We start from the raw sequence: 27,941 nt of genomic DNA on the forward strand, positions 1-27,941 counted from the left end.
TTCTTGTAAAACAAGTCATTGAATTTTCCCCAACCCTGAGCTAAGCAGCTGGTGGCTCCCAGAGTGATCTGGTTCACTAAGGGGCTTGGCTTCTTCCAGGCTTCCCCTTGTGAAGTCCTCAGGCACCTTGTGTGGCGTCCGTGGACCTGTGGCCTCTGGGGGACTCCCCCACATTCCCAGAACTTGGGCATGTGAGCTGCTTAGACAGGAAGTGGGCCTGGTCAGATGCCATCAAGACACCTCAAATCGAGTCCTGGCTCCCAGGTTATTCTTGGCCTTTTAGAACGATACTAAAATGTGCCTGTTTGGTTAAAAGCCTCCTGCACTTGAGGACGATACGGAAAATGTGTACAATGAAAGAAGACTCGTTTTTAGAGTTACCAGGTGATAAACGTCAGAACAGCATTGTCAGGCACAAGGGCCAACATTTGATGTTCTCTCTCTCTCTCTCGTCCTCTTTCCCTCTTTCCTTGAGATACAGTTCACATCTCTGAAATTCATCATTTTGAAGTATATAATCTGGCAGATTTTAGTATGTTCACTAAATTTTGGAGTCATGAAACTGTCACCTCTTCTTCTGGAACATTTTCATTCTGCCCCCTCACCTTGCCAGGGCCCAGGCTCAGAGCCTCTGATCTCCACTCTCTCTAGGCCCTTTGCCAGGGTGAACGTTGCTTGGGAATGGAATCACATAGCGTGTCTTTTGTGTCTCTCTCCTTTTACTTAGTGTAATGTTTTTCAAGATTCATGGCCACTGTCGTGGTGTTAGTCCCTTCATTCCTTTCTATGTCCATTTCATTCCATTTTGTGGATAGGTCCTATTCTGTTGACTCGCCCACTGATGGATATTTGAGTGGGCTCCACCTTTGGCCCCGTGAGTAATCCTGCAGTCAGCATTTGTGTGCGTGGCGTTGTGTGCATCTGTTTTGTTTCTGTTGGGTAGAGATGGCACTGGACATGCTCGGTCACTTGGGAACTTTCCCTCCCTTAGTGACTAACAGTGAATATCTTTTGATTCATCATTTTTAATTTTTCTGTAAGGAAATGATTATTGAGACCTTAAGGACGTTTTTACTGAGCTTATTTGGCTTTTTGTTTTTTAAATGTTAACAGTATTTACGAGATTTTGTTGTATTACCTTCCAGCATGAGCTGCGTTCCTTTTCTGGTTATATAAACCTGCAGTTGTGTCATGCTGCAGGTGTGTTTAGACCCTGAAGTTCAGGGTCCTAGGCTGCCCTGGTTCTCACTCCTGATCACGCCCCTCTGTCTCGGCTCCCCAGGTCTCACAGTGGTGACTCGCTCTCCGGACAGCAACAATGTCGCCAGCAGCACTGTTGGAACTGCTCTTCCCAAATTTGCCATCCGAGGGATGCTGAAGACCTTTGGGCTCCACGGGGTCGTCCTGGACGTGGATTCAGTGAGTGAGGGCCGTTCGGGTCCACAAGCCTGCTGTATACACTGACACTGCTCACTTCCGGTGACCTTTGAAGTATTCTTATATACATAAACTTGGCTGGGAACCTCAGTGCTTGGAAAATCCACTGAACTTTTCTTTTCCTGTTGTAGGTGAATGAGCTGGTGCAGGTGGAAACCTACCTCAGGAGTGAAGGGGTGCTGGTGCGATACTGGTACCCCATTGACATGCTGGAGAGGCCCCCCGCTGGCTACCGAAGGACTGCCACTAATGGGCTTGTCACCCTGGACAACACCAACCTTCAGATTCATAGGTAACACTAGACCTTCTTCCTAAAGGATCATGGAAGCCTGCCTTGTGGGTTTTACCACATGTACTGTTCATCCTTACGGTGTATGAGGCCTCACCTTCCAGAACACGACCCCCTGTGTCCAGTCGAGGCCTTCCCCCTCCTTCTCCACAAGTTGCAGGATTTGACCAGACCTCACTGTCTCACTCCCCTCATTCAGCCTTCCCCGGGGCTTTCTGTTCCTGCTCTTACTTAGAGCAAGCGCGCCTCCTCCCCTGGGCTCTGTGTTTGCCCAGACCTTGGCATGGTCATCTCATCCTTGTGCCGGAACCGGCAGGTTCCTGATCCTGACGTCTCCCAGGACTTGATATTTTTGCTTTCTGTTATTTTATTGAAACTTATTTGTGTGTCTTCTCTTTGGAATATAAACGTCCCTGGTGGGGACGTGGGCTTGTTCATCGTTAGAGGCCCCAGCACGTGTTGCAGACTGCTAGAATGTCAACATGGCACCAATGAAAGCTTTTCAAGCTTTACTTGCAGTAAATCTTTCAGTCCTATTTTTTAGCCGGGATCTCTGACCAATGAAACCTGATGACTGTCAACTCAAAAGAAACGTTATAGCCAACCTGCCCTCTCAATATTAACATAATGAGCTCATTTTTGGAGCAGTATTTATATTGGCATACAATGCAGATTTGATCAATCCAGTGGTTGGACTTCTGGTCCTAGCAGATTGCCAGGGGTGGACTGTGCCAGGCTGTGTCCCTGCTGCTTCTGATTCTAGTTCCTTACAACACAGAGTGTAGAAAGCAGTGGTGACAGCTTCAAGGGCTCCGTGAGAGACCTGGGTTAAGTTAGTTCCTGGTCCCTAGCTTCAGCCAGACCCAGGGCATTTGAGGAGTGAACAAGTAAGCAAGCAGGAGCTCTCTCTCTCTCTGCTTCGATAATGAATAGATTGTTGATTTGCTCAATTCTAGACTATCTGAGGTTTTTTACATAGTACTCTGTTTTCAAGTCACCCCTAGGGTAGAGCAAGTCGGTGCCTCGTTTGCTGTGTTGGTGAATAGGAGGTGTATGCGTAGACTGTGAGTGGACATTTAGGCTGTTTGCACAGATTGGCTGTTATGAATGGTGCTTGTGTGAACACACATAGACAAGTGGTTGTGGAGACATGTATTTCCATTTATTTTTTCACAGTGCCTTTTGAGTCAGGAAAGCTGAAACATAACAAAATGTGGCTTTATGTTTAAAACACAAGTGCTTCAGCTGAAGTGCAGATTATGGGGCTGGAAAAGAAGTTGCTGGTGGTGTGGGGAGTGTGTGGCATGGCCCAAGTGCAGGCCCGTGCATCCACACTCAGGCCATCTCCCCGGCCCCTTCCCCGGCAGGGAGCTGCTGCGCTGTGAGGCTGCGCTCGCCAGGCTCTATTGCCGCATGGCCCTGCTCAACATCTTCGCCCCCAAGTTGCCTCACATGTTTACGCGCCTCTTCCACATCCCTGCCATCCGGGACATCACCCTGGAACACCTGCAGCTGCTATCCAATCAACTCCTTGCTCCCCCCCTTCCAGGTGAGACTTGGCTTCGTCGCTGTCACCCCAGCAGTCGGCCCAGATTTGGGTGGCCCTGGCACTGAGCCGGGCCCCTAGCAGAGAGGTGTGTTTCGTGGCATCCTTCTCCCATGCCAGGTGAAGAGGCTCAGCAGGATCCTGTTAGGCCGGTGTGGCTGAATTACCTTGGCATGCTTTGTCACGCCGAAGCGTGTCTAATGCACTCTTAGTTGTCAATCCATTAAGCATTCATTCACATGCCCAAACCATGGTTCGAGGAAGAGCAAGTGCTGTTTATGAAGCCCACCGCTGCAGTGCTGCTGCAGACACTCAGTGTGGCCCTGAAAGAGAGGAGAGTGTTCTCCGGCTCCAAAGCCGACCCTATCCGGGTCCTCCTGAACTCAGGCAGCCCCGTCTCGGGGCCGGCTCGTGGGCTGCTGTTAAACCTCAGCCCGGAAGTTAGGGCTCCTGCTGGCTGGGCTCACACAGCGGGGGGTGTGAGTGTGACTTCGCCCTTGGCCCCTTGTGAGACTGAGGGGCCGTGCGCCCTCCTCCGGCACCTCCGGCCAGCTTTCCTGAACTTGCAGTAGCTGAGATGGGAGCCAGCAGGGCGGGCTCTCGGTGCCCAAAGCAGGAGCCTCACCCGCATCGTGGGTCACTGCCTTCTAGCTCACAGCCAGGACAGCTCCACACCAAGTCCCCCCAGCAGCTCCCTGGGGAGTTGGGGGGGGCCCTGGGTAGCCCCACAGAAATCTGGAGAGGCCCTGAGACCCCTGCATCCAGCAGCTCCACGTTCATGTGTTCACTACTTGGGCCTTTTGGTATGATTTTTTTTTTTAGGAAGCAGTATTGGTGCTCAAAGAAATATTGATTTGCTAGCACCTGTTAGCCAAGACATGCTATCTGTTATATCCAACGTAACCTACCTGGCGCGCTCTCCGATGCTTCTTGGACTCTCAGAGCCTCTGGCTGCCATGGTTCCCGTAACCGGCCTCTCTTCTCCCCTCCGTAGACGGCACCATCAGCTCCAGCTCCATCCTGCTGGCACAGTCACTGCAGCACTGCATCCACTCACAGAACTGCTCGGCCACAGACCTCTTTTACCAGGGCAACTCGCAGACGGTGCGAGAGTGGCTGAGTGTGGCCATCACCCGCACGCTGCACCAGGGCGAGGAGAGCCTTCTGGAGCTGACGAAGCAGATCTGCTCCTTCCTGCAGGTACAAGTCCAAGGTGGCGGGCTGAAAATCCTTCCTCCCCAGACCCTGTCCCCAACCCCGTGGAGTTCTTCCTCTTAGAAGCTTTTCTGCTTTGTTCCGCCTGCAGTCGGCTCTCCTCCGGAGAGCTGCATTTGTCCTGAGTCTGTTGCAGTGTGTGCGTCCACTGATTCCTCGCCCCCCGTCAGTGTGCGGTGCTCCTGCGGTGACTAGCAGGTGGCTTTCCTCATTGAGCCTCCTTTGCAGACAGCACCGGAGCAGTTCCCCTCTGAGGAGTTCCCGATTTCCGAGTCCAAAGTCAACATGGATGTTAACTTCCCCGGGGCGGCTTTCGTCGTCGTGTCTTGCAAAGAAAGTCAGTCTGGATTCCGCAAAGAGTAAGTGACCCCGTTCTCGCCACGAGAACACCCAAGTGGGTTCTGCTGATGTCGGCAGAGGGAAGGAGCTCTGGGGGTTTTATTATTCCACGCATACAGTCTTGAAAATTAATTTAGAGTCTTCCCCACATTTCCATGTTTGGGAAATTAGTCCTCACAGAGAATGTGCTAGTAACTACTCAGGTCCGCTTCTCACGGAACTTCCCTCCGCCTCTGGCGAGGACGCGTTGCTGAGCCCAGCAGGGCTGTGGGGCTGCACTGTGGGTTAACATCCACGCTCCTTCTCAGCTCCTCGCTGTACAAGGCGCCATGGGCCCGGGTGCTGGTCTACGGGCTCGGCCACAAAGTGAAGCGGAACGGTCAGCTGAACCTCATCGAGGCTGCCTGCTACCCCCGAGACGCGTCCCCAGCCAACACGGGGCTCGCCCCGCCCCCCACGGCCGACCAGTACCCTTCAGTGGTCCTCTCCACGGACAAGGTCCACATCAAGCTGGGTGAGTCGTTAGTCCACTCACGCCGTGTTCCTTGGAGGTAGAGTGTGTCACCTGCTGTGTTCACACCCCCTTCGGTCAGGGCGGGACTGCTCGGCCGCAGGTTGTAGAGGTCGCCTGAGGACAGCTGACAGCCACTGTCTGCAGCCCATAGGTCTCCCTTTGCCTTCCCAAGTGCACTGTGGGCCGTGTGCCCTGGAGCGTGATTGAAATAGTGTGGGCTTGCCCTTGCCCCACCGCAGGTCAGATGGTCTGAGCTGCAGTCTCCTGAGTTCTTGTTAAACCAAGTTCTTGAATGTGCATTGTGGCTCCTGGGGTGCTGTGCAGAGCAGGTGTCTGTGCCCCAGCTGCTCCTGTCCCCCTGGGGTCCCTCGTGAACCTCCTGGGTCCAGGGTTCCGATGAGGGCCCACCTGCGGAACCCTCCAGCTATGGCCACCTGTTGCTGTCACACACGGCAGCCAGCTGTGCTGCTCAGGGCTCGCTGCCTTCATCAGCAGCAGGTACGCACTGAGCACAGGGAGCAGGGAACCCCACGGGCCTCCAGAGCGGGTCGGGCTCATCAGTGCCTGGTGCCTCGTGGGCAAGAAGGGAGGTAATTTGGGGTGCAGTGATATATTTGGAGGGGCCAACACTTGGGATCTTTCCACTCGTGCCTTGGTAAATGTAGGCCATGGCAGGGACAAAAGGAAAAAGGAGGCAAGCCCACTTGGTCCTGGCAGTGCCCAAGCTGTGGGCGGAGGCTGCTGGGCCCCCGGGGCGGTAGCCTGGTCCTGGTGGGCTTGCAGCTGCTGCAAGGGGCTGCAGAGCTCCGGGAAAGCTGCTCTCAAGTTGGACTACCCCCTCCCCACTTCTGGACCACAAAGCCACGTGAGGAGCGTGTGTCCTCTGTCCCCTGTCCTGTCTGCCTGGCTTTTCAGTAAATGTGCTGCGTGGAGGGCTGGCCGCTGTGTCCTGTGCCCGCCGCTCTCACAGTGTGGAGTGAGCCAGGAGCCCCACTGCTCCAACTGCACGCCCATTCCTTGCCTCGGGCTTGTCTGGCTCAGTGGCTCCCGTTGACTTGCTGTCCTGGGGGCTGTCCTTTCCAGGCGTGTCCCCACCGCCCGGAGCCGTGCTGGTGTTACACTCTCTGCCCTTGGAGTTCCCGCTGGCCATGGCCTTTGCCGAGCAGCTGCTGTCCTGGAGATCCGAGGACGGCGAAGGGAAATCAGAAGATGAGCCCGACAGCATTCCAACCTCGGTCCTCTTGCTGGTGGTGGAGCTGCTGGGTGAGCCAGGGAGAGCCCCGGGGCCCGGGCGGCCGTCACACAGTGACTGGGGGGGAGATTGTTCATACAGCCTGCACCGCCATACCCAAGGTTTGCAGAATATTCCCATTATTTTATGCTATTTTTAAAGATTTGTTTATTTTTATTGGAAAGGTAGATATACAGAGAGAAGGAGACAGAAAGATATCCATGCCATCTGCCTCTTCATTCCCCAAGCAGCCGCCACAGCAGGAGCTGAGCCAATCCAAAGCCAGGAGCTTCTGCCAGGTCTCCCACACGGGTACAGGGTCCCAAGGCTTTGGGCCGTCCTCCACTGCTTTCCCAGGTCACAAGCAGGGAGCTGGATGTGAAGTGGAGCAGCCAGGACAGGAACAGGCACTCATATGGGATCCCAGCGCGTTCAAGGCGAGGATTTAGCCACTAGGCTACTGCGCCAGAGCCCACCCCCATTATTTTGAGGGGTGGCAACTAACCATGAAACAAAATTAATTCTATCATACTTGATGTCAGTGTATAAATACATGCCATCGCAGCTTTGAGGGCGGGGAGCAGCCTGCTGGTTGGCAGGGCTTCAGCAGCAGGCCCCGTGACCACACCAATTCTGAAAGATGGAAAGGGCTGTGGAGAGCTGTCACCCCGCGTGCAGAGCACCCCGCGGAAACAGTGCACGAACACTGAGCTTCCGCTCACGACGGGACTGCCCGCGTGTTAGGGATGAAGCTTACTGATTTTTGACATGATCAGAACTGAGGATGAGCTTATGAATGAGGGACAGATGGGTGTGTATGGACCAGTAGCAGCAGGTTCATGAAAGAATTCAGGCACTGGGTTGAATGGCTTTACTGTGGATTTCCTCAACTTACCCACATTTTAAAAAATTTTTTCGTAATGTTTGACGCAGACAAAGCTTGCAAACTGAGATGCCGTGGCACTTGTCCTCTGTGACAACCACGGCCCGGGACCACTGGGAGTTTATTTCCAACCAAAATTCTCAGCGTCACTCCTGGTGAGCAAGCGACTGAGCCTCCATTTTTGCAGGTGCCCCCCTGATTCAGAGACTCCAGAAGTCTGCCCAGCTGGCCCAGGATCCTTGGCCTGTGACCTTTATCCTGCACTAACCGCTGTTTGCTCTTTGTGGACTCGGGGCTCAGCTCACTCGCCTGGACACGGGCCTTCTGTGCCCACCAGCCCTCACAGCCTGGACACGGGCCTTCTGTGCCCACCAGCCCTCACAGCCTGGACACGGGCCTTCTGTGCCCACCGGCCCTCATAGCCCCTCACCTGACCTGAATCCTCTCTGCTCGCATCCAGCTCCTGGTAGCCTAACCCTTGCAAGCCCAGGATCCCACATGGGCGCCGGTTCTACTCCTGGTGGTCCTGCTTCCCTTCCAGCTCCCTGCTTGTGGCCTGGGAAAGCATTGGAGGTCAGCCCAATGCTTTGGGACCCTACACCCATACAGGAGACCCAAAAGAGGCTCTTGGCTCCTGGCTTCAGATTGGCTCAGCACCAACCATTGTAGCCACTTGGGGAGTGACCCAGTAGATGGAAGATCTTTTTCTCTGTCTCTCCTTCTCTCCGTAAAATCTGACTTTCCAACAAAAATAAAATAGATCTTTTTAAAAAAACAAGTAAATACAAGATTAATAAGCAGTTGTTGTTCACCAGATCCTGGCTAAAGGCCACTGCCTGTCCGAGGCTCCGGGCCTATAGCCTGGTTCCCCCTGGCAGGAATGTACCAAATGCCAGGTAAGCTCTCTGGTGGGGAGAGCCGTACGGTGTGGTGTTTGCGTGCTGTGTGGTGACACTGGATCGTGCACCTTCAGCAGCAAGTGTCCACTGCCTGGGAAACATGGTTCTGGCTGCTAATTGCCACCTGGCTGGGGCACGATGGGAAGCAGAAGATCCTGATGCTGGCCTGAGCCCACTGTCCCGTGGCACGGGGGTTCAGGCGAGGCCTGTCTACCAGCTGTCCCTCCTGGCACCCGCCTTGGGTGTGGGGCTCCAGGCCCCTGCCTTTGCAGGGTGGATCTGTGAGTTGACTCCACGCAAGTGCCTAGCTTCCAGCGAGCCCCCATCCATGACTAGCTGTGGTCCTGGTTTTCTCTTTGCCTCAGGCAACTTCCTGTGGACCACGGACATGGCGGCCTGCATCAAGGAGCTGGTGTTCCACTTGCTGGCCGAGCTCCTGCGCAAGGCGCATAGCCTGGAGCAGCGGAAGCGCCCCGCTGGCCTGTCCTCCTCCCTTGCCCTCCAGCTGAACCCCTGCCTGGCCATGCTGATGGCCCTGCAGTCGGAGCTGCACAAGCTGTACGACGAGGAGACCCAGAGCTGGGTGGCAGGCGGCTCCTGCGGGGGCGCCGGGGCGGTGGCGCTTGGTGACCAGGGCCGCTTCTCCACGTACTTCCACGCCCTCATGGAAGGCTGCCTGGCGGTGGCTGAAGTGACCCTTCCCACCAACATGAGCGTCACAGCCAGCGGGGTGACCTCGGCCACCGCCCCGAACCTCAGCGACTCCTCGTCGTCCTCGTCGTCCTCCCCGGGACAGACGCCGCAGAGCCCCAGCCTCCTGTCCAAGCGCAAGAAAGTCAAGATGAAGCGGGAGAAGGCCTCCTCCTCGGGCAGGCGCCAGTCCTCCCGCGCGGTGGACGCGGACGCTGCCGTGCTCAGCATCGGGGGCGGCAAGCCCGAGGACATGCTCTGGTTCCACCGCGCCCTCACCTTGCTCATCATCCTGCGCCACCTCACCAGGAAGGACCCTCAGGGGCTGGGTGTGACCAGCGACGCCATCGCCGACGCCTGCCAGGCGCTGGTGGGCCCCACTGCCCACAGCCGCTTGCTGGTCATCTCCGGCATCCCCACCCACCTGGACGAGGCCATCGTCCGAGGCGCCATCCGCAAGGCCTGCAATGCCCACGGCGGGGTCTTCAAAGACGAGATCTATATTCCGCTGCAGGATGAAGACCCCAAGAAGCCCAAAGACAAGGCCGAGCGCAGCGATGGGCAGGGTGAGTCGGAGAAGACCGTGGGTCTGTCCAGTTCAGACGGTGTGGAGGTGAGCTCGTCCAGCAGCCTGGCCCCAGCCGCGAGCGCCAGCGCGTCGGCCTCCACCAGCCAGGCCTCCATCTGCAGCTCCCAGGGCGTCTCCCAGCCTGTCAGCGAGCTCTCGGTGGAGCCGCTGCCCTCCAGTCTCGAACTGCCCATCCCTGCAGGCCTGCTGGAGCCGCATGTGGTGTCCAGCCAGGAGAGCTTGGACACCTCCCTGTGCAGCACCGGCAGCCTGGGCAGCCTGGGCAGCCTGGCAGAGCCCCTGGACAACGCAGAGACGGCCTCCGTGTCGGATGTGGGACCTGTGTACCCCGTCACCTCCCCGAACGGCCAGCCCCTCGTGGGCCGCCCCATCAAAGGCTTCGCGGTGGTGGAGGTAACATTTCCCACACCTTGGCAACCTAGTAATTGTGTCGGATTCGTACCCCCAAGGCTCCTTGCACCTTCCCAAGTTAGCCTCAGGGCATCGAGGGATAGGTGATGGTGGAGCGCCCAGGGCTCTCCCAGGGCAGCTCTTGGAAACAGCTGGATGGCTCTGCTGCCAGTGTGCCACCAGGGGTGGGAGGGAGCCGACCTTCAGGTCCAGCCCATCAGTGTGCCTGGAGCGGCGTTGCCCAGTGGCAGCTGGCCCCGCTGGGTGTTTCTGCTCTCAGAGGGTGCACCATATGTGGCCAAGTCATTTCTCAGCACTTGTTGTGCCTCTTTGTTCAGAAACTTTACATCAGACGTCTTTCTGCACATACACCTAGCAGAAGTTAGGCTCAGAGTGAAACACCTCCTTCCGCTCTCCGGAGCCGTCCCATGGGGACGCCTGCTTTCCCGGACCCGTGCCTTTAGACTGCTGCGTCCATCTTGGGCTTGCTCAGGGCCCTGCCTGCGCAGCAGAGGAAAAGCCAGTGACAGGCCTGGCCAAGGGGTGATCTGAGATTCCGAGCTGGGTTGTTCCAGGAAGGCCTCCCCTCCCCCCCACCCTGTGAACATTGGATGGCTCTCAGCTTCAAGATGAGGAATGGGTTTCCGGAGCAAGGTGGGAAGGGGAGATGATTTCCTGTTGAACAGCTGCTCTGAGTTCACACCCTGACCCTTTGTTCACACAGATAAGATCGCGAGCCAAAATCGAGAAAATCCGAGCCAGTTTATTTAATAATAATGACTTGATTGGTTTGTCGAGCTTGGATGGTGAAGACGAACTGATGGAAATGTCAACGGAAGAGATCCTGACCGTGTCCGCGGTGAACCAGAGCCTGTTCGACACGCAGGGCAGCCCGGGGCTCGAGGACTATTTCAATGATAAGTCAATTAAAGGTAGGTTGGGAAGTTTTAAAAATGAATACATGATTTTTGGAGCAATTTCAGGTTGACAGAAAAAAAATTAGCCGAAGACCTACCCCCCCAACATCCCCTTATTAGAGAGGAACTGTTGATCTTGAAAATGATTGTGAAATCATTCACGGTGCCCTCAGGGGAGACCTGGGCGCACTGCCCGCTGCAGGTGCCTGTTTTGGAAAGGCGAATATACGTAGAGGAGGAGAGACAGAGAGGAAGGTCTTCCATCCAGTGGTTCACTCCCCAAGTGAGTGCAGCACCAGCTGTTGCACTAATCCAAAGCCAGGAGCCAGGAGCTCTTCCGTGTCTCCCACATGGCTGCAGGGTCCCAAGGCTTTCCCTGGCCACAGGCAGGGAGCTGGATGGGAAGCGGGGCTGTTGGGATTAGAACCGGTGCCCATATGGAATCCTGGAGCGTTCAAGACGAGGACTTTAACCACTATGCTATCACGCCGGGCCCTGTTTTTGGGCATCTCCACATGCGAGATTAGAATTCTTCCACTTCTCCAGCTGTCGGAGCCCGGGGGTGGCCAGGACAGTTACAGTCCACCAGAGGGACCGCCAGGAGGGGCGTGGCCATAACCTGCATTAACCTTGGAAGTGGGCTTCCTGCCTGTTCAGGCATCCCCTTATCAAGGTCAAGTGCATTTATTCTGTTTGTGGAGATCTTGAATGTGCTGCTTGGAGACAGCTGATGTTTCAGCCGCCGTGTCAGCCGACTCTTCACAAAGTGCTCTTCCCTATCCCTTCACTCGTTTTGGCAGCTGTTTTGTGGGACCCTTGCTGGCTCCCCACTTCTTCTGTTACCTGTGACCCTAGCGCCCAGGAAGTGCCGGGGAGCTGCTGGTGGCTGGCGGAAGGCCTCGCTGTGGCCCCGGCAGGACTGGGTTCCCGGGACCCACCAGCTGTGTGCCTGACAGTCTCTCTCACGCTGCATCTTACTGAGTGTTTACCGTTGTTTGAAAGTATGTCATTGAGTTTTTTTATGTTTTCTTAAACATGAAACATGCCGAATAGGGTTTTTTAAAAGCCGGTTTATTAATTTGAAAGGCAGATATGTAAGTACTTAGATTGAAACAAGGTCAAGGTCAGTATTACTGAGCTTTTTCTCCTGCTCTCACTCCAGTGTGCAGTTATGTGTTCCTTTTTTTGAGTGGTACTTCAAATGTTACTTATTTTCATGACTGCGTTTTTGGGGCTAAGGGAAAGGTGCCAGCCCTGTCCGCTTGGGCCCTGGCTGATGAGCCTCCCCCGGCCAGCAAGCACAGCTGCGGGGACGCTCCGGCCGTTCTTACCGCCTTCCCGGCTTCCCTTCTTTTCTGAATCAGAGTTCAGTTTCCGTCCTGGGGTCTCTTGCACCCTGTCCTTCCCCCTAAGTTCCTCAGGTCTCTGCTGGGCCAGTCTGCAATCACCCTGCCATGACTCAGACTCTGCACAGAGAGGCTGCTGTGTCTTGATGAGGAAAATGGGGATCCGGGGGTCCCTGGATGCTGTGATGCTAGCGGGCAGCCATTAGGACCCAGCCCTTCTCCCCCACCACCTGCCCCAGCCTCTGCCCACATATGCATGGCTGACTAGAGCTGGGCCTTCCCTGGGTGGCCGTCTGCGAGGGGACACGGGAGCAGTGGCAGCAGTGAGAGGCAGTACCTGGGGGAGTGATTGTGCTTAGGTAGGAAGGTCAGGCACGCCTTCGAGAGTGTGTGGTTGGAGACACAAAGGAGCCTGGTTCTCATGCTCTTGGGTGGTTGCCAGCACAGCCACTCGCTGACAGCGCCCCTGGGCCTGGCGTGCTTTTCCTCCTTTGGGGTTATTCTACATGTGATGTCTCTAAATGAGTCCAGCTGGGCTGCCATGGTAACAGGCACCACGAGGCTGCGCCCAGCTCCATGTGCATGTGTGGAAGTCCAGGGCACCGAGGGCAGCCTCACCTATGGCAGGGCCACGCCCCGCCACACGGCAGGCTGGCACCCATGAGTGAGATGCACAGATTTGGGCGGACAGTTCCCCCTCTCCATGAAATGTCTCCTAACTGCTTTGGAAAGTAAAAGCTGAAGCGTGCAAAGCTGCTCCCACACAGCGTGTTCATGGCGGTATGGGCGTGCCTTTCCCCTCTTCTGGGCCAGGTGAGAAGCTGGTGCCTGGGGCCAGAGAGGTTCTGACGGAAATATTTAAGAGCTGCGCCCATTCAGAGCAAACACTGAGCCTGACACCTGCTAAGCCCATCCGAGTTTCTGACATTTACCTCAGCAAAGAGCAGATCAACTCCCAGACCCCGGGCAACCTCCTGCACCTCTTCTTCACCAACGTCCGGCCTCCAAAGAAGGTGCTGGAAGACCAGCTCACCCAGGTAGGTGCCGTGGTCCCGCCGTGCCTGTGCTGGGCGAGGGGCCTCCTGCAGGGTGAGAATGCCCACCTGCCCACTGTGCCCCACAGATCCTGAGGAAGTATGGTGTGCCAAAGCCCAAGTTTGACAAAAGCAAATACAGCAAGGCCGGCAAGGAGCAGCACCCCGTGAAGGTGGTGAGCACCAAGCGGCCCGTCACCAAGCCACCGGCCAAGGACAAGGCCGTGCTCAACAGCGTCAGGTGTGTCCGGGGCCTCGGGCGCAGCCGCAGCAGCTGGGCGCCGCTGTTTTGTTTTACCCCCAGTAGAGTAAGATCTGCAGCCACACGGGCTGGAGAGACCAGGCAGCTTTAGGAAAGCCTCTGAAGTGTACGATTTTTTTTTTTACACTTGATCTTAGCAAAAAACTGAGAAGCGATGTGTGCAATTTTTTGAAATCTTTTAAACATACAAATAATGAGACATTATAATTGAGAAATTAGAAAACGAATATGTGTGTGTTTGTTGGGGAAACATTAACCCCACAGGTAGTTACTAGTTTAATATTCAAGTACATAACCTTTAATTTACATGCACATGTTGTTGTCTTAAATTTTGAGTGACTAAAATGGCACAGAATTCAAAAGCCTGTACAGTGAAGAGCTGTCCGTCTTCTTTGTACCTAAACCTCACAAAGTTCACCTCTCAGGGGATACTGGTGTTTTCTTCCAGAACTTTCCTAGGAATATATAAGCCAATGGATGCTGGGTCCAGTGTCTGCCTCACTAGATCCATTATTATTATAGTTATTCCATTATTATTTTCCACGATGATCATTCCAGAGCAGTGCTAAGGAATCTGCCTGGTTTGTTTTTTCTTTTTCCCTAAAAATAGCAAGACACCGTCCAGCAGGATTCTTCAGTGTTGTTTAAATGACCAGAAGAGGGGGTGTCTGTATTAACGTGTAGTGGGGACGTGTTGCTTTTAAGCTTGCGCTGAGAAAACATTCTGTGATGCTGGGCACCCTTGGTGCTGGGCATGTCCAGTTTGCAGAGCCATTTCAGTGGGGTGCGTGCCCACAAGGTGCCAAGAGCGGGCTGTGTTTAGTCTTCATATCACATGGAGCAGGGTGGCTGGCCGAGGGCTGCAGCTCTGCAGGGCGTGGGGACCATGTGTGAAGAGCCGCGTCACGGCTGTCCACATGTCACAGCGTTGATTGGCCCTGGCAGCTCCTCCATGAGCTCTTCAGCCCCAAGCCTGCAGGACAGCGGGCAGTCTGAGCTAACGCCCGAGGAGCCTCTGCCTCTCCCCTCGGGAGCTCACTGCCACACTTGGTCTACAGCAGGACTGCCTTAAGTGAAAAGAAGCCAGCTGTGAAGCCGAAATCCCCAGAAAAGAGCAAGCCTGATGAGAAGGACCCAGAAAAATCACCCGCCAAGAAGCAGGAAGGTAAATGGGCCACGTGGGTCCCAGGACCTGCTGGCATCTGGAGGCCCACATAGGCCCCGGGACCTGCTGGCATGTGGGGTGGTAGGGTGGACCCTGAGACCTGCTGGCATCCGGGAGAGGAGACAGCATGGGCCCCCGGGCCTGCTGGCATCTAGGAAGTGGGACAGGGGGTGGTGGCAACACGGGTCCTGAGACCTACTGGCATCAGTGGGGGGCAGTGTGGGTCCCAGGACCTGCTGGCATCCAGAGTATGGGTCCTCTGGGGGTTAGTTTAGGCACCTTCACCAGAGACTCTGGGAACTGTATTGGTTCTGAATTCCCCAGGGCACTGTCTTTGAGGACCATAAACTTCAGGAGGTAAGCCAGGAAGTTCCAGAAACTCAGGGTGAAGAACGTGAATGATTTGGGAGTTGGCTTGGAGCTTTGCTTCTGAAGATGGTGCCTAAGCTCCTCTGCCCCGGGGCGTGGGATGCCAGCGAATGCCAGCTGCCTCCCCTGAAAGCCAGTTGGGTCATTGTCAAAACTGCTCTGTCAGTCAGGGGTCTCTGAACCTTCCAGAAAGAAGGGGCTGGCGAGAGGGCTGCACTGTGTGGTGAGCTTTCAGACACGCTTTGCAGGAGTGCTGGGTGTGTCTGCAGACAGCAGGGAGTGAAGGAAGAAGACGGGCCTGGGGCCTGGGAGAGAGAAGGCACCAGGATGAGGCCCAGCAGGAGAGCGGGCGGGGAGGCCACGCCGCGCAGTGCTTGCCAGCCCACTAACCACACACTCCTCCACCAGTCCCTGAAGAAAAATATCTGACCTTGGAAGGATTCCACAAGTTTGTCGTTGACCGAGCCAAGCAGGACATCCGCAGCGTCTGGAGGGCCATCTTGTCCTGTGGCTACGATCTTCATTTTGAGAGGTAGGCGGTTGCCCTTTGCTCACCCGAGCTCATGCATGGGCACCGATCGTCCTCAACAACGGAACGCTGCACCGGGGAGCCGCTCCCTGTGCCTCGTTGAGGGCGCCGTGGAGGTTGCTTTCTGGATGTTTTAGACTTGACAGGTGGTTTTTCTCAGACATTTGAGAACTACCCCTTTCCTTGCTGTGCGAGGCACATGGGCTGGGCTAGTCAGCCGACACTGCTGCCTCACAGACAGGCCACAGCTCACACAGCACAAGGGAATTTCTCAGAGCTGACCCAGATTGAGGTGGCACAGGCCTCGTGCCTCGGCCAGCCGCCCTCGCTGTACCCTCACATGGTGTCCGCTCGGACCACGTGGCTGTCCGCTTGCCTCTTCTCCTGGGGACATCAGCCCTGTGGGAGAAGGGCTCACCACAGGAGGATGTTTCAAAAATTGAAAGGACAGATTTATTTTGGTGCAAAAGTTTCAAATCATGTAATTTTTATTCCAAAAACGTTTTAAAGATTTATTATTTTTTTTATTTGAAAGGCAGATTTACAGAGACAAAGATTTTTAAGATCTTTCAGCCACTGGTTTACTCCCCAAGTGGCCACAAAGGCCAGAGCTGAGCCAATCTGAAGCCAGGAGCGAGGAGCTTCTTCCAGGTCTCCCACGTGGCTACAGGGTCCCAAGGCTTTAGGCCGTCCTCCACTGTCTTCCCAGGCCACAAGCAGGGAGCTGGATGTGAAGTGGAGCAGCCAGGACATGAACTAGCGCCCATTTGGGATGGCAGCACTTACAGGAGACTGAGTGGCCTGTTGAGCCAACACTAACCTCTAATTCCATGAACTTCCTGTAATGACTGTATTCTACTTAGTCCTTTGCAGGCCCTCAAGCCTGCCTGTCAGCTGGGCTTAGGCCCTTGGAGAATGGGTTCCTGGGGTTACTTCTTACTCTAAGAAACCTTTTCCTTGAGTTTATAATTTCCCTCGAAGGCCTCCTTGTCCTATTGGTTCCCTCTTCCCAGGAGGGCAGTATGTTTGGGGGACAGAGGAGCTGGTCCCACCACCCCTTCTGCCTGTCCCACAGAGGCCTGTTCTGTCACAGCCACAGTAAGCCGCGCTAGGTGTTGGAGAAAGTGGCGCCATTCACGTGCTCCAGCAACGCCATGTCAGGAGTGGGTCGGGAACATGTTGCACTCCCAGCAGGTCCCGTGGTGACCCCTGCAAAAGCTGCAAGGCTCTTCTGGGCGCAGCACAGAGGCCCCGGTGACACCTGCTGGGGCCGTGTTCATCAGACTCACCTGCGGCCAGGCAGGGCATCCCCTCCGCAGGGGCTCAGGGCTCGCACAGAGTACCCTGGGCTGGGGCCTGGGGCATCCTGGAGCACAGAGCGCCCTGGGTCCATGCCCTCAATCCTGCCCGAAGTAGTACCTCCAGTGGCACATGGCCAGCGTCCCACTGGTGTCCCACTGCTCCCAGCCTGCCTGTTTTTCTTGGGGTGGTGAGAACACCATGGTTTTTCCAGAATAGATTTTTCCAGTGCTGCCTACGTGGGGTCCGGGCAGACCTGCACTGCGACCTGCATTGGTCGTTGTCTGCATCTTGCCACACCGTCCGTTCGGGTGTGTTAACGCTACCTGCTCTTCCATCCCTGGGTGTGAATGTGCAGCTAATCCCGTGTGACAGCATCTGAGCTCTGGCTGGCATTGTGGTGAGGCCCTCACAACAGCTTCACAGGTGAATCTTGCCATGCAGCTGTGGGCTAAGGATGCCTGTGGAACAGGTCAGGCACACCCTGTGTGCCTGAATTCCTGGGATTCTGCATACGGCCCCTGCACCCATTATCTCTGTTGTATGGTGAAAACAGCAGACTCCAGAGCGGGTGAGCTTGTTGCTTGGGTCACGCTGCATCCATCCTGGGACTCCAGTGTTCCCCCCCGACCCTGCCAAATTCCCCCTATGGGCGCAGGAACCCAAGACTGACTTTTGTGGAGAGTCATCTTCCCCCCAACCCCAAGGTACAGTGCATTAGGCATGACCAGAGATCCAGCCTGGAGTGTTCTAGAAGCAGGGATGTGGCTCTGTAAGAGGACCCAGCCCTCATCATCTCACCCTGCCCTTCTCCAACCGCCCCCAGGTGTGCCTGCATCGATGTCCGACATGCCCAGAAGGCCTCCCGGAAGTGGACGCTGGAGATGGACGTGGCGCTTGTACAGTGCATCAACCGCCTGTGTCGCCACCTGGCCATCACACCGGCACGGCTTCACCCCCATGAGGTGTACCTGGAGCCTGCGGACACCACCGACCCCCAAACAGCCTGTCTCGCGAGTATGTGGGCCCTGGGCCCGACCCAGTAGGGGTGTAAGACAAGAGGTGGGGCGGACGTGCCTGGGGACACTACATGCCAGAGGCTTGAAAGAAGCTGAGACAGGGCAGGACAGGCAGCAGGCTGTGCCACAGCCATATCAGGTAGGGGCTCATTCCAACACAGGGCTAGAAATTGGGGCCCCCCTCCTCACCCCGCCATTGTCAGACATGGTCTGCAGTGAAAAGGATTGGAATCTGATGCATCTCTTGCCACAGGAACAGCATAGTTTTGCCTTTGGTTAAAAATATTAAGGCCTGATTATCTTGTTGAAAGGCAAATGACAGAAAGGGTGAAACAGAAAGATACCTTCCATCTGCTGGTTCACGCCCCAAAGCCCATGAGAGCCAAGGCTCAGCTGGGTGCCAGGAACTCCATCCAGTTCTTCATGGGAGTGGCGGGCACCCAGGACTTGGGTCATCGTCCTTTGCCTTCCCAGGGACGCCAGCAGGAACCTGGATTGGAAGCAGAGCAGCTGGGGCCTGAATTGGTTCTCCAGTATAGACTGCAGGGCCTCAAGTGGCAGCTTAGTCTGCACAGCACCTCCTGAGAAGCCAGGGATGTCGAGTCGGGAGCACCCCACTGACCCACCCAGGGGCAGACCCCCCAGCAGGCTGGCAAGGGCCCTGCAGTCATGCATCTGGGTGCCAAGACAGTGCAGGTGGGCCTGAGGTTGGCCTGGTCTCAGTCTCTCGGTGGCAGTGATCGGCTAAAAGGCAGTGTACCCATCGTGGTTTCCCGGGGAGTTGGGCCCAAGGTCCCAGGACTTCTTTCTTTGCAATTCCTGTGCTCTGCAAGTATTTCCTAACAGAAGGCACTGCAGAAGGAAGCCCCGGCATGCCCTGAGCAAGGCTGGGGCCTCGGGTTCCCAGGAGCCAGTACACTGGGGACTCCTTAGGGTCTCAGGAATAAAGTTCCTGGAGGGCGTCTCTAGGTCCCACCCAGTAAGGAGTGGCTGAGTTAGTCTGTGCATGCGGCATGCCCGAAGTGCCCGGCCTGACCCCCTGCTGCCCCCAGGTGTTCCCATCGAGAGCCTGCGCCTGCGTTTCGCCCTGCTGCAGTCCCTTAACACGACGCTGGAGACCTTCTTCCTGCCGCTCGTGGAGCTGCGCCAGACGCCCATGTACACGCACAGCATCGCCGCTCTGCTGAAGGAGGCCAAAGGTCAGTGCCAGCCTGCTCAGCTCCCAGCTGGGGCACCTGCCAGCTCACAGCCAGTCCTCCGAGAGCTGCCACAGTCACAAGTTCTCAGAAACATGCCAGTTCTCTACATCCTCAGGTCAATTAGAAAAATGGGAAGTGCCATGTCGTTGTCTGCCCTGCATGCCTGCCCTTCATGCACACGGGGGCTTGTTGTGCCTTTCAGTTGCATTGAGTACCAGTTCACCCAACTGGTTGGCCTGTGCTCCCCAGCCTGGCATCTCCCGGGTATAAGAGTATCAGAGTGTGTGTGTGCACACTACTTGAATCTCTGCCACTTCCCTGACGTTGGCATTGTCGTCTGCCCCCACCAGCGTGGCACAGGAGGGTCCCCTCCAAGGACCAGGAGGGTGTCACAGGAGACCGGGAGCCCCAGGGGTGGCTGGGAAGAGAACAGCCCATTGAAGCTCTGCACATGTGCCTCCTGTCAGGGCTGATCTTCTATGACACGAAGGTGACTGTGATGAACCGAGTGCTGAACGCCACCGTGCAGAGGACGGCTGACCACGCAGCGCCCGAGATCACACTGGACCCCCTGGAGATTGTGGGAGGTGGGAGCAGCAGCGGAGTGCAGGACATGTGGGTGGCCGTGCCCAAAGCAGCCAGGACTGCTTCAGCACAAGGAAGTCCAGGGCCGTCGCACATGGGTGCTGGGACACTGGGTCCTCCATCCGGTGCTTTCAGCACTCAGGGCCTGCATCCTAGGCACAGGTGGCAAGGCTGTCAGGCTGCAGGATAGGACCTGAACTTCATTCTTATCTGCCAAGCACCTGCTCAGATGTGGAGGTCTGGCTCACGAGGAGGAGGCTGCAGGGCCTGTGTGCTAACACTGACACAGTGGAGGCCACAGGCAGGAAGGAATGAGAGGGAGGCTGTGGAAAGGTGGGGACCCTCCCTGAGGAGGAGTCTACAGGCAGGGGAGCCCTAGGGGCGAGTGCATGGAAAGTTCCAAGAAACTTGATGGCAGAGGGGGCTGAACATGAGTCCAGAAGGAGGTGAGCCCCAGGGTGTCTTGGGATGTGCAGCACGGGCCCTGGAGGCAGTGGCCAGCTCCTCTCTTGCGTCCCAGGGGAAATCAGAGCTTCTGAAAACTCCTACTTCTGCCAGGCTGCCCGGCAGCTGGCCTCAGTGCCATCTTCCCAGCTCTGCGTCAAGCTGGCAAGTGGAGGTGACCCCACCTACGCCTTCAACATCCGCTTCACAGGAGAGGAGGTCCACGGCACAAGTGAGTGGCAGCTCAGCACCCCTGTCCCCGTCCTGTCCCCCACCAGCCTCTGCCAGGGGCTTTGCTGCTGAGAGCATCTGCCAGCCCTGTGCCCAGAGGGGACAGGAGACACTTGCGCTGGCCTGGTCTCCCGGCCCTTCCACACTGGGGTCACCAGAAGAGGCAACCCCAGGGCAGGCTGGCTCACCAGGGGCGCTCAGCAGGCATCTTAGCTGTGGATACGCCTTCTCAGCCAGGTGTACCAGGAGGGGAGCCAGAGGGCCATATCCCACATCTGCCCATCCCCGGAGGACCACTGGTGCCCCCCTCCCCAAGCAGGTGTCCCCTAGCATCCCCAAGGCTGTGAGTTACTGAGCACTCAGAAAGTGCCCACTTGGAGACCCAGTGACCTTCTATGCAAGAGGAAACTGAGGCACCAGGTGGTGACAGCTCATCCCCAAGGCTACACAGCTCCCTGAGCCGCCCTAGCCAGGCCAGCAGTCAGGAAGCAGCAAGGGCCAAGTCCTGGCTTGTGCTCCAGCCTGGGTCTCCAAGTGGCCCTGTACCTTTGCCCTTTAGGGTGCCCACAGGGGACCCCAGAGAGAACCAGGGACCCAGCAGAGGCACATTGTGCTTACAGAGATGGCGGCAGTAGAGGTGTGGTAAAGCACCGGTGACCCTTTGTGTATTCCCACTCAAGGAACACAGGGCATGCTGCCCACAGGCAGGGAGGCAGGCCTGCAGCTGTGAGGTGTCCCATGTCAGGGGCTCTGCTTTTATTTCACCCCTGAAACACACCTGCAAAGCGAGTGTGACCACCGTCCTGCAGCTGCAGGCAGTTTGGCCCACATGCTGGGGCAGGGGTGCATTCGCCAGGTCCGTCCAGCTGGGGGCGGCAGTGCTGGTATCTGTTCTGCAGGTGGCTCTTTCCGCCACTTCTTGTGGCAGGTGTGCAAGGAGCTGCAGAGCTCCTCGCTGTCGCTGCTCCTGTTGTGCCCCAGCTCCGCCGTCAGTAAGAACAAGGTAAGGCTGAGGCCCGCACGCACGGGGCTCCCCTCTCCCCCTTTAGCCTCCACACCCTGGGGCCAGCTCCCTGACCTTCCACCTGCAGGGCAAGTACATCCTGACGCCCAGCCCCATCACCTATGGGGAGGAACAGCTGCTGCACTTCCTGGGTCAGCTGCTGGGCATCGCCATCCGGGCGGACGTGCCACTGCCACTGGACCTACTGCCCTCCTTCTGGAAGTCACTGGTGGGTGAGCCTCTGGACCCCGACCAGGACCTGCAGGAAGCAGACATCCTCACCTACAATTACGTCAAGAAATTCGAGAGTGTAAGTGAGGGCACACCAGCGCTCCCTGCCCCCTGGGAAGGGACGGGACCCAGGGAGCATGAGCCTGGCACGCCATCTCTGCCAGGACTGGTCTCCTGGGGCACCACAGCAGGATGCCGCTGAGTGGCATGGCAGAGGCCGCTGCAGCCAGCAGCTCAAGCCGATGTCTAGCTCAGGATCTCAGAAGCACCAGAGGCCAGCTTTGCTTTCGCCCCCATCCTGTGCGCAACACAGACCACAGCAGGGTCTGAGCAGCCTCCCCCCCCGAGGGGACAGCTGCAGCTTGCCAGCACACACTCTCTTCTCAGAGTAGTGGGCCGGCGAACCAGCCAACCCCTTACTGTCAGTTTGTAGCCAGCCAGGCTCTGCAGTTGTCCCTAGCCACCACTAGAGGGCAGTGAGCACAAAGAAGCGCCCAGTACCTGGCCCTCAGCTGGCTTCCAGGGGGAAGTGGCCCATGGGCCTGGCATCCCTGTGTCTGGGGTGGGCACTACTCCAAAAAGTTCTTCTGGGTTAGAAGGGGTACAGGGCTCAACACATAAGCCAGGCGACCAGACACTGTCTGAGGGGATAAGCGAGACCATGTAGTGTCTCCCCATTGCTGGGTACCCCTGATGCAGCCAGACACACCCCAGGACAAGACTGCAGTTGGCAGACAGGAAGAGCCCTGGGCGGGGTCTCGTCACCCCGGCCTAGATCACCAACAGAGCCATCTGACGGGCCAGGCCCAGGCTTGTGCCCCTCCAGGCGCTGATGGAGATTCTGGGCTGGGGCAGCAAGGTTGCAGTCAGGGACAGCTCCAGCCCTAGCTGGAGATCAGGGGTCCCCCTCCCAGGGCCCTGTTGGCAGGCCTCCCTGTGCCCTCCAGATCAACGACGAGACGGAGCTGGAGGCCCTGTGCGCCGAGATTGCCTCCCAGCACCTGGCCACCGAGAGCCCCGAGGGGCCCAACAAGCCCTGCTGCAAGTTCACCTACCTGACCATGACGGGCGAGGAGGTGGAACTGTGCAGTCGCGGCCGGCACATCCCCGTGGCGTGAGTATGCGCACCTGGCGGCAGGGGTGACAGCAGCATTTCTCCAGGGACCAGGGCTGGGGCGTGGATTGGCCCCCGAACTCCAAGAAATACGGTCTTCAATGTGATGATTTGATCGCATTAAGCAGCTCTGAGAGGGAGACGCTGGGAGGCATGAGGCAGGAAACAGGCCCCCAGACCAGGGCAAAGGCTGTGAGTGCGGCCAGGGCCACTCCGACACTGAGGCCGCCAGGGCAGCGGCCACAGCCCCAGACCCGGGAGCCCTTGAGCCTCCCAGCTTCCTCCTCACCCGTGCCCCTCACCCGGCAGATGGGAAAACAAGGACATCTACGCAGCAGCCATCCGGAGCCTGCGGCTGCGGGAGCTGCAGAACGTGGAGTGTGTGACGGCCGTGCGGGCCGGCCTGGGCTCCATCATTCCCCTGCAGCTGCTCAGCACACTCAGCCCCCTGGAGATGGAGCTGCGCACCTGCGGCCTCCCCCACATCAACCTCGAGTTCCTGAAGGTAGGCGGCCCCGGGCCGGGTGAGCAGGCAACGGACACCAGCCCTGCCCCTGCCATCACACATTGCCATAGCCCCTGGCAAGACAGTCACCACCATCTCCCTGTGCCCACTGCCTGCACACAGCTCTGGCCTGGGTTTAAGGCTGGCAGACCCCAGGTGGGGGGGAAGGGCAGACTGCCCTGCTCATGTCTAGGGCCTTTCTCCCCCAGGCCCACACCATGTACCAGGTGGGGCTGATGGAGACGGACCAGCACATCGAGTTCTTCTGGGGGGCCCTGGAGATGTTCACGCAGGAGGAGCTGTGCAAGTTCATCAAGTTTGCCTGCAACCAGGAGCGCATCCCCTTCACCTGCCCCTGCAAAGACGGGGGTCCGGACACCGCCCATGTGCCCCCATACCCTATGAAGATCGCCCCCCCGGATGGCACAGCAGGTACTGCTCCTGTTTGCTCCCCTTCTAGGGGGGACTCACAGGCTGCACGGCTTGGCCTGCAGCCTGTGAGGGAGGGATGACAGGGAGCCATGCCTGCTGGGCCCAAGTACAGATGGGGGCGAGAGGAACCATCCTTCCTTCTCAGTAAAGAAAAATGGTTCTGCTTAAACCCACTGACGACCAAGTCACCTGCCTGCGGCCTGGCGCCGTGCCCTGCAGCAGCTCAGTCTGTCCCATCCCACCCCAGGTTACCCAAGCCCAGAAGCCCCAGTGCTCACGCCTGGACCCTCTAACGTGGCTGCATGTCTCCCCCATAGGTCCCCCAGACTCACGCTATATCCGGGTGGAGACCTGCATGTTCATGGTCAAGCTCCCCCAGTACTCCTCTCTGGAAGTCACGCTCGACAAGCTTCGCTGTGCCATACACTACCGGGAAGACCCCCTCAGCGGCTGAGGGCAGGGAGCCCATGAGCTGGGCCTGGGCAGCCTGCCATAATGGCCCTAGGGCTGTGCGAGGAGGAGGTGACGTCGCTCTTCCAAACTTTCCTCCATGTCCCAGGGCCTCCTGGAAGACATCGCCTGTGTATTTGTCCGTGTTGTGATGGGTTGGTCCCCCTGCCGCAGTGTGTGGCACCTTGTAGGATAGTCTAGTTCCCACACAGTCTGTGTCTATTTTGATCTTCCTGGACATTCCCTCGTGGCTGGCAGTCACAAGGCCCCGATGGGCACCTCAGCCCCAAAGCCCTCTAGGCAGGTGGCCACGGCAGGCCCACCCGGTCTGTACCCACAAGCATACTCGCGGCTGGCCCTGCTCTCCTACCTGAGTGGGGGCACATCCCAGAAGTGGATGCTGCAGGCTTCCTTCAGCGTGTGGCAGTCACCGCCAGCTGCCCAGATACACCTGCCACGTGGGGAGCTCCCTGTGTCCATGTCCCCGCTTAGGAAGCCTGTGGGGGTGGCCTGGAGACTTCTCCCAGACCCAGTGAGGCCGTTTTCCCAGAGGACTCCTGTAGCAGTGGTGCCATGCCCGCTGGCTGCAGCCCAGCTGCGCCACTGAGGACGCCTGGGGCCAAGGGCCAGCGCTCGCTCGAGGCAGGAGCTTCTTAAATGCCTCTGACCAGGAAAGCACAGGAATTTGAGCCAGCCCCCACTTCGCGTTCCACGGCCCTTCCTCCCAGTGACTTGGGGAACACGTGCCCGTTTGAATGCTGAGGTGCTCCTTTCCATTTGGGGTCACTTCCAAGTCCAGATGGAAACCATTGAGGGCAGTGGGCTCCTGCCATCTGGCCAGGCTCGCTGGACACCACTCGGCCCCATTCGGTGTGCACCAGGCTGCCCTTGCACTTGAATGTGTGTGCCCCGTGGTACTTGTCCAGGAGCAGCATGTGCCATCTGTGGGACACACAGACCCTGCTGGGTTCAGAGTGTGGCTGGGACTGCAAGGGTGGCTGCTGCTCAGATGGGTACCGTGCGCGGTCAGGTTATAGCTGCTGTCCAGCATCCTTTGGAAGTGCAGGAAGGACCTCGGAGCCCAGGCGAGAGGCTCCCGGATCGGCATCAGCACGGCGGCTGCATCAGCTGCGTCTGGTGCAGGAGTCGCCTGCGGAGCGGAGAGCCCTGGACAGAAGGGTCTCACCAGGACACATTCCTGACCACAAGGATCCTCTCACCGATGGGCACAGGCAAGGACCTTCGGGTTCACTACCAGTGCTGTTGTCCCTCCATCCTCATCCCGAGGGCAGTGGGCATTCGGCCAGCTGCCTCCCCGGGCGGCTTGGGACGGTCTGGTGGCCATTGCCAGACGACAGCGATGGCTGGGAGCGAACTCCTTCACCAGCCCTGCTGCCCCTCAGAGCGCACGCGCGGGTCCACACGTCCCAGCCTTGGCCCTAAAACATGTGTGCTGGAAAGTTACTTGATGTATATTTATTATAATTATTTATGGTTGCATTTAACAAATTGTTCATTCAATCTGATGCTATTTACACTCTGCTGTGTAAAGGAAGCTCACAACAGGAAAACATCACACCAATAAATAACCTTCATGTGACCTTGACTGACCTGGTGACTTGGTGACCGAGTACAGCCAGAGGCCACCTGGCTGGGCAGCGGGGATGAGGCACTTCCGTCACGGGCTCCACGCTGGAGGCGTCTGTCCTCCGCTATCCCCTCCTGTGCTTTTCATGGGAGAAGAGTGATTGGAAGGGTGAAAACCCAAGGTCAAAGCCAGGCTGAGCCACAGGTTCTGCCCTCTCGCCTGGCAGGGATTTTCCGGAAGTGGAGGGTCTGAACCACTGTTAGACCAGACGGCCTCCTTCACTTACTGTGCGCATGAGCAGTGCGGGAAGCGGGGGTGAGGGTGGCTCGGGCCTTCCCTGGGCACTGCTCAGCCCTCTGCCCAGCTCGGGGCAGTCCTCCCCCAACGCACTTCATTCCTGTCCTCTCACTCCACCTTTCTGACCCTAATACATGCTGACTTCTAGAACACAGGCAGCCCTCCCCTGTCGTTTGGGGGCTGGGAGCAGGGAGCAACAGCACGGAGCCCTGTCTAGACCCCGGAGGCCGGCCAGCACCGCAGGGCTCTGCTCTGTGAGCCCATCTCCCCGGGCTGGCCCTGGAACCCTGCCCTGACATGGTACTCCGGCGTCAGCGGGGAAACAGGGCGCAGGCCAGGAAGACAGCAGTGTGGAGGGACAGGAAGCCATCATGCTGGGGGTGAGGACATAAGCTGCTGGCACTGCTGTGTGCACCCTGCGCCCCGACCTCCAGAACCAAGTGCACAAGTGTCCCTTGCCATCCTGACAGTCATGGCCCCAAGAGCTCACTGCTGGCTTGTGTGGCATCGCTGTTGTGCTGATGGGGACAATGGGCCATTGGCTCAACAATGCACAAGGTCAGCAAAAGCCACCACTCCCGGCACAGCACAAGGGACACTTCAAAAGCTTGTGGGAGGGTCTGGTGCAAGAGCGTAGTAGTTAAAGTCCTTGCCTTGCTCGCTCCGGGATCCCATATGGCGCTGGTTCTAATCCCAGCAGCCCTGCTTCCCATCCAGCTCTCTGCTTGTGGCCTGGGAAAGCAATGGAGGACAGCCCAAAGCTTTGGCACCCTGCACCCATGCGGGATCCCAGAAGAAGCTCCTGGCTCCTGACTTCAGATTGGCTCAGCCTCAGCCACTGAGCCATTTGGGGAAGTGAACCAGTGGATGGAGGATCTTTCTTTCTCTCTGTAACTCTGATTTTACAATAAAAATAAATTTTAAAAGTTTATTTTGAAGCAGAAAAAAAGATCTCTACTGTGTTCTCATAATATGCATTTACCATGAACTTCCTAAAGGCACCTCGCAGAAGCGTGGATCTCCAACTGCTCGCACCCAAACTCAGTTACCCATGAGCACTTGCAACTCCCCCACTTACTTACAGTTGTGGCGCACCATGAAGGGCTCCTTTTGGCCCGAAGGGGGGAAGGGAACCTGCTGGGCAGCTTTTGTCACGTTTTGTTCCTAGATTTGGGTGTGAACTTTTGTGGAAAGATGCTTACTCTACGCAGATGGCTTCATAAAAGGACACCAAATCCAGAAGCAAAGAAGGCTTTATGTCTCTGTAAGAGAAATCTGATTCAATCCACAATTTCAAAAAAGAGGACCCATGATGTAAAAATGGTAAAACCCTCAGAACATATCAATATAGGAGGCAAGTCTACTTACATACCTTTAAAAAGGAAATTATAAAAAAATTAGAAGACCCCATGTAATAGGAACAAAAAAACCAGGAATCAGATGTCCATGGGGTAGATGGCTGCCAGGCTCAAGGCCCTACCAGAGCCCCTGCGTGCACTACAGGCTCCCACGTCCTGCCGCTGCTGGCCCAACTAGGCTTGTTCCCGTGGGACACCTGGGTCAAGTTCCTAGCTTCAGGCTCAGCCCTGCACAGCCCTGCCCAGCCCTGGCTATGGCAGGCATCTACGAAGTAAACCATCAACAGTTCAATCTTTTCAGTTCATGTAAGAAGCTGCATTCAAGGGCCGGTCTACGCTGGAGCAGAGCCCAAGCACTCACACTCCATCCCAGCCGTGCACAGAAGGGCACAGAGCGTCGGCCACTACAAACTGACTCTGCCTCCCGAGCACCCCAGCCCAGCTCTGCAGACACCAGATCTTCCCCAGACTAGCCGACAGAAAAGCTCTGCAAATGCCGACTTGGGGGTTTCTTCAGGGAAGACCTGCCCCACAGCGAAGGT

The 27,941-nt window shown here is 57.0% G+C and overlaps 1 protein-coding gene across 2 annotated transcripts in view; it reads left to right on the top strand.

Moving 5' to 3' along the window:
• Positions 1-25,756, top strand: part of HECTD4 (HECT domain E3 ubiquitin protein ligase 4) — a 138,709-nt gene extending 112,953 nt beyond the window's left edge. For both annotated transcript variants that reach the window (XM_040986966.1, XM_040986967.1), the window contains exons 54-76: positions 1,283-1,419; positions 1,569-1,729; positions 3,094-3,275; positions 4,267-4,472; positions 4,716-4,846; positions 5,135-5,340; positions 6,424-6,603; positions 8,719-10,025; positions 10,747-10,954; positions 13,099-13,322; positions 13,409-13,560; positions 14,640-14,746; positions 15,524-15,647; positions 17,770-17,960; positions 19,015-19,161; positions 19,629-19,748; positions 20,267-20,422; positions 21,321-21,424; positions 21,513-21,734; positions 22,603-22,769; positions 23,079-23,274; positions 23,484-23,706; positions 24,024-25,756. In XM_040986966.1, the coding sequence (XP_040842900.1) occupies positions 1,283-1,419; positions 1,569-1,729; positions 3,094-3,275; positions 4,267-4,472; positions 4,716-4,846; positions 5,135-5,340; positions 6,424-6,603; positions 8,719-10,025; positions 10,747-10,954; positions 13,099-13,322; positions 13,409-13,560; positions 14,640-14,746; positions 15,524-15,647; positions 17,770-17,960; positions 19,015-19,161; positions 19,629-19,748; positions 20,267-20,422; positions 21,321-21,424; positions 21,513-21,734; positions 22,603-22,769; positions 23,079-23,274; positions 23,484-23,706; positions 24,024-24,160 (4,988 nt within the window). In that variant the 3' untranslated portion in view covers positions 24,161-25,756. The remainder of the gene's footprint in view (positions 1-1,282; positions 1,420-1,568; positions 1,730-3,093; positions 3,276-4,266; positions 4,473-4,715; positions 4,847-5,134; positions 5,341-6,423; positions 6,604-8,718; positions 10,026-10,746; positions 10,955-13,098; positions 13,323-13,408; positions 13,561-14,639; positions 14,747-15,523; positions 15,648-17,769; positions 17,961-19,014; positions 19,162-19,628; positions 19,749-20,266; positions 20,423-21,320; positions 21,425-21,512; positions 21,735-22,602; positions 22,770-23,078; positions 23,275-23,483; positions 23,707-24,023) is intronic.
• The last annotated feature ends 2,185 nt before the right edge of the window (positions 25,757-27,941 follow it).

The sequence above is a fragment of the Ochotona curzoniae genome, unplaced genomic scaffold, assembly GCF_017591425.1.
Source record: "Ochotona curzoniae isolate NIBS_2020 unplaced genomic scaffold, NIBS_Ocur_1.0 contig_46, whole genome shotgun sequence".
NCBI classification, from domain to species: Eukaryota; Metazoa; Chordata; class Mammalia; order Lagomorpha; family Ochotonidae; genus Ochotona; species Ochotona curzoniae.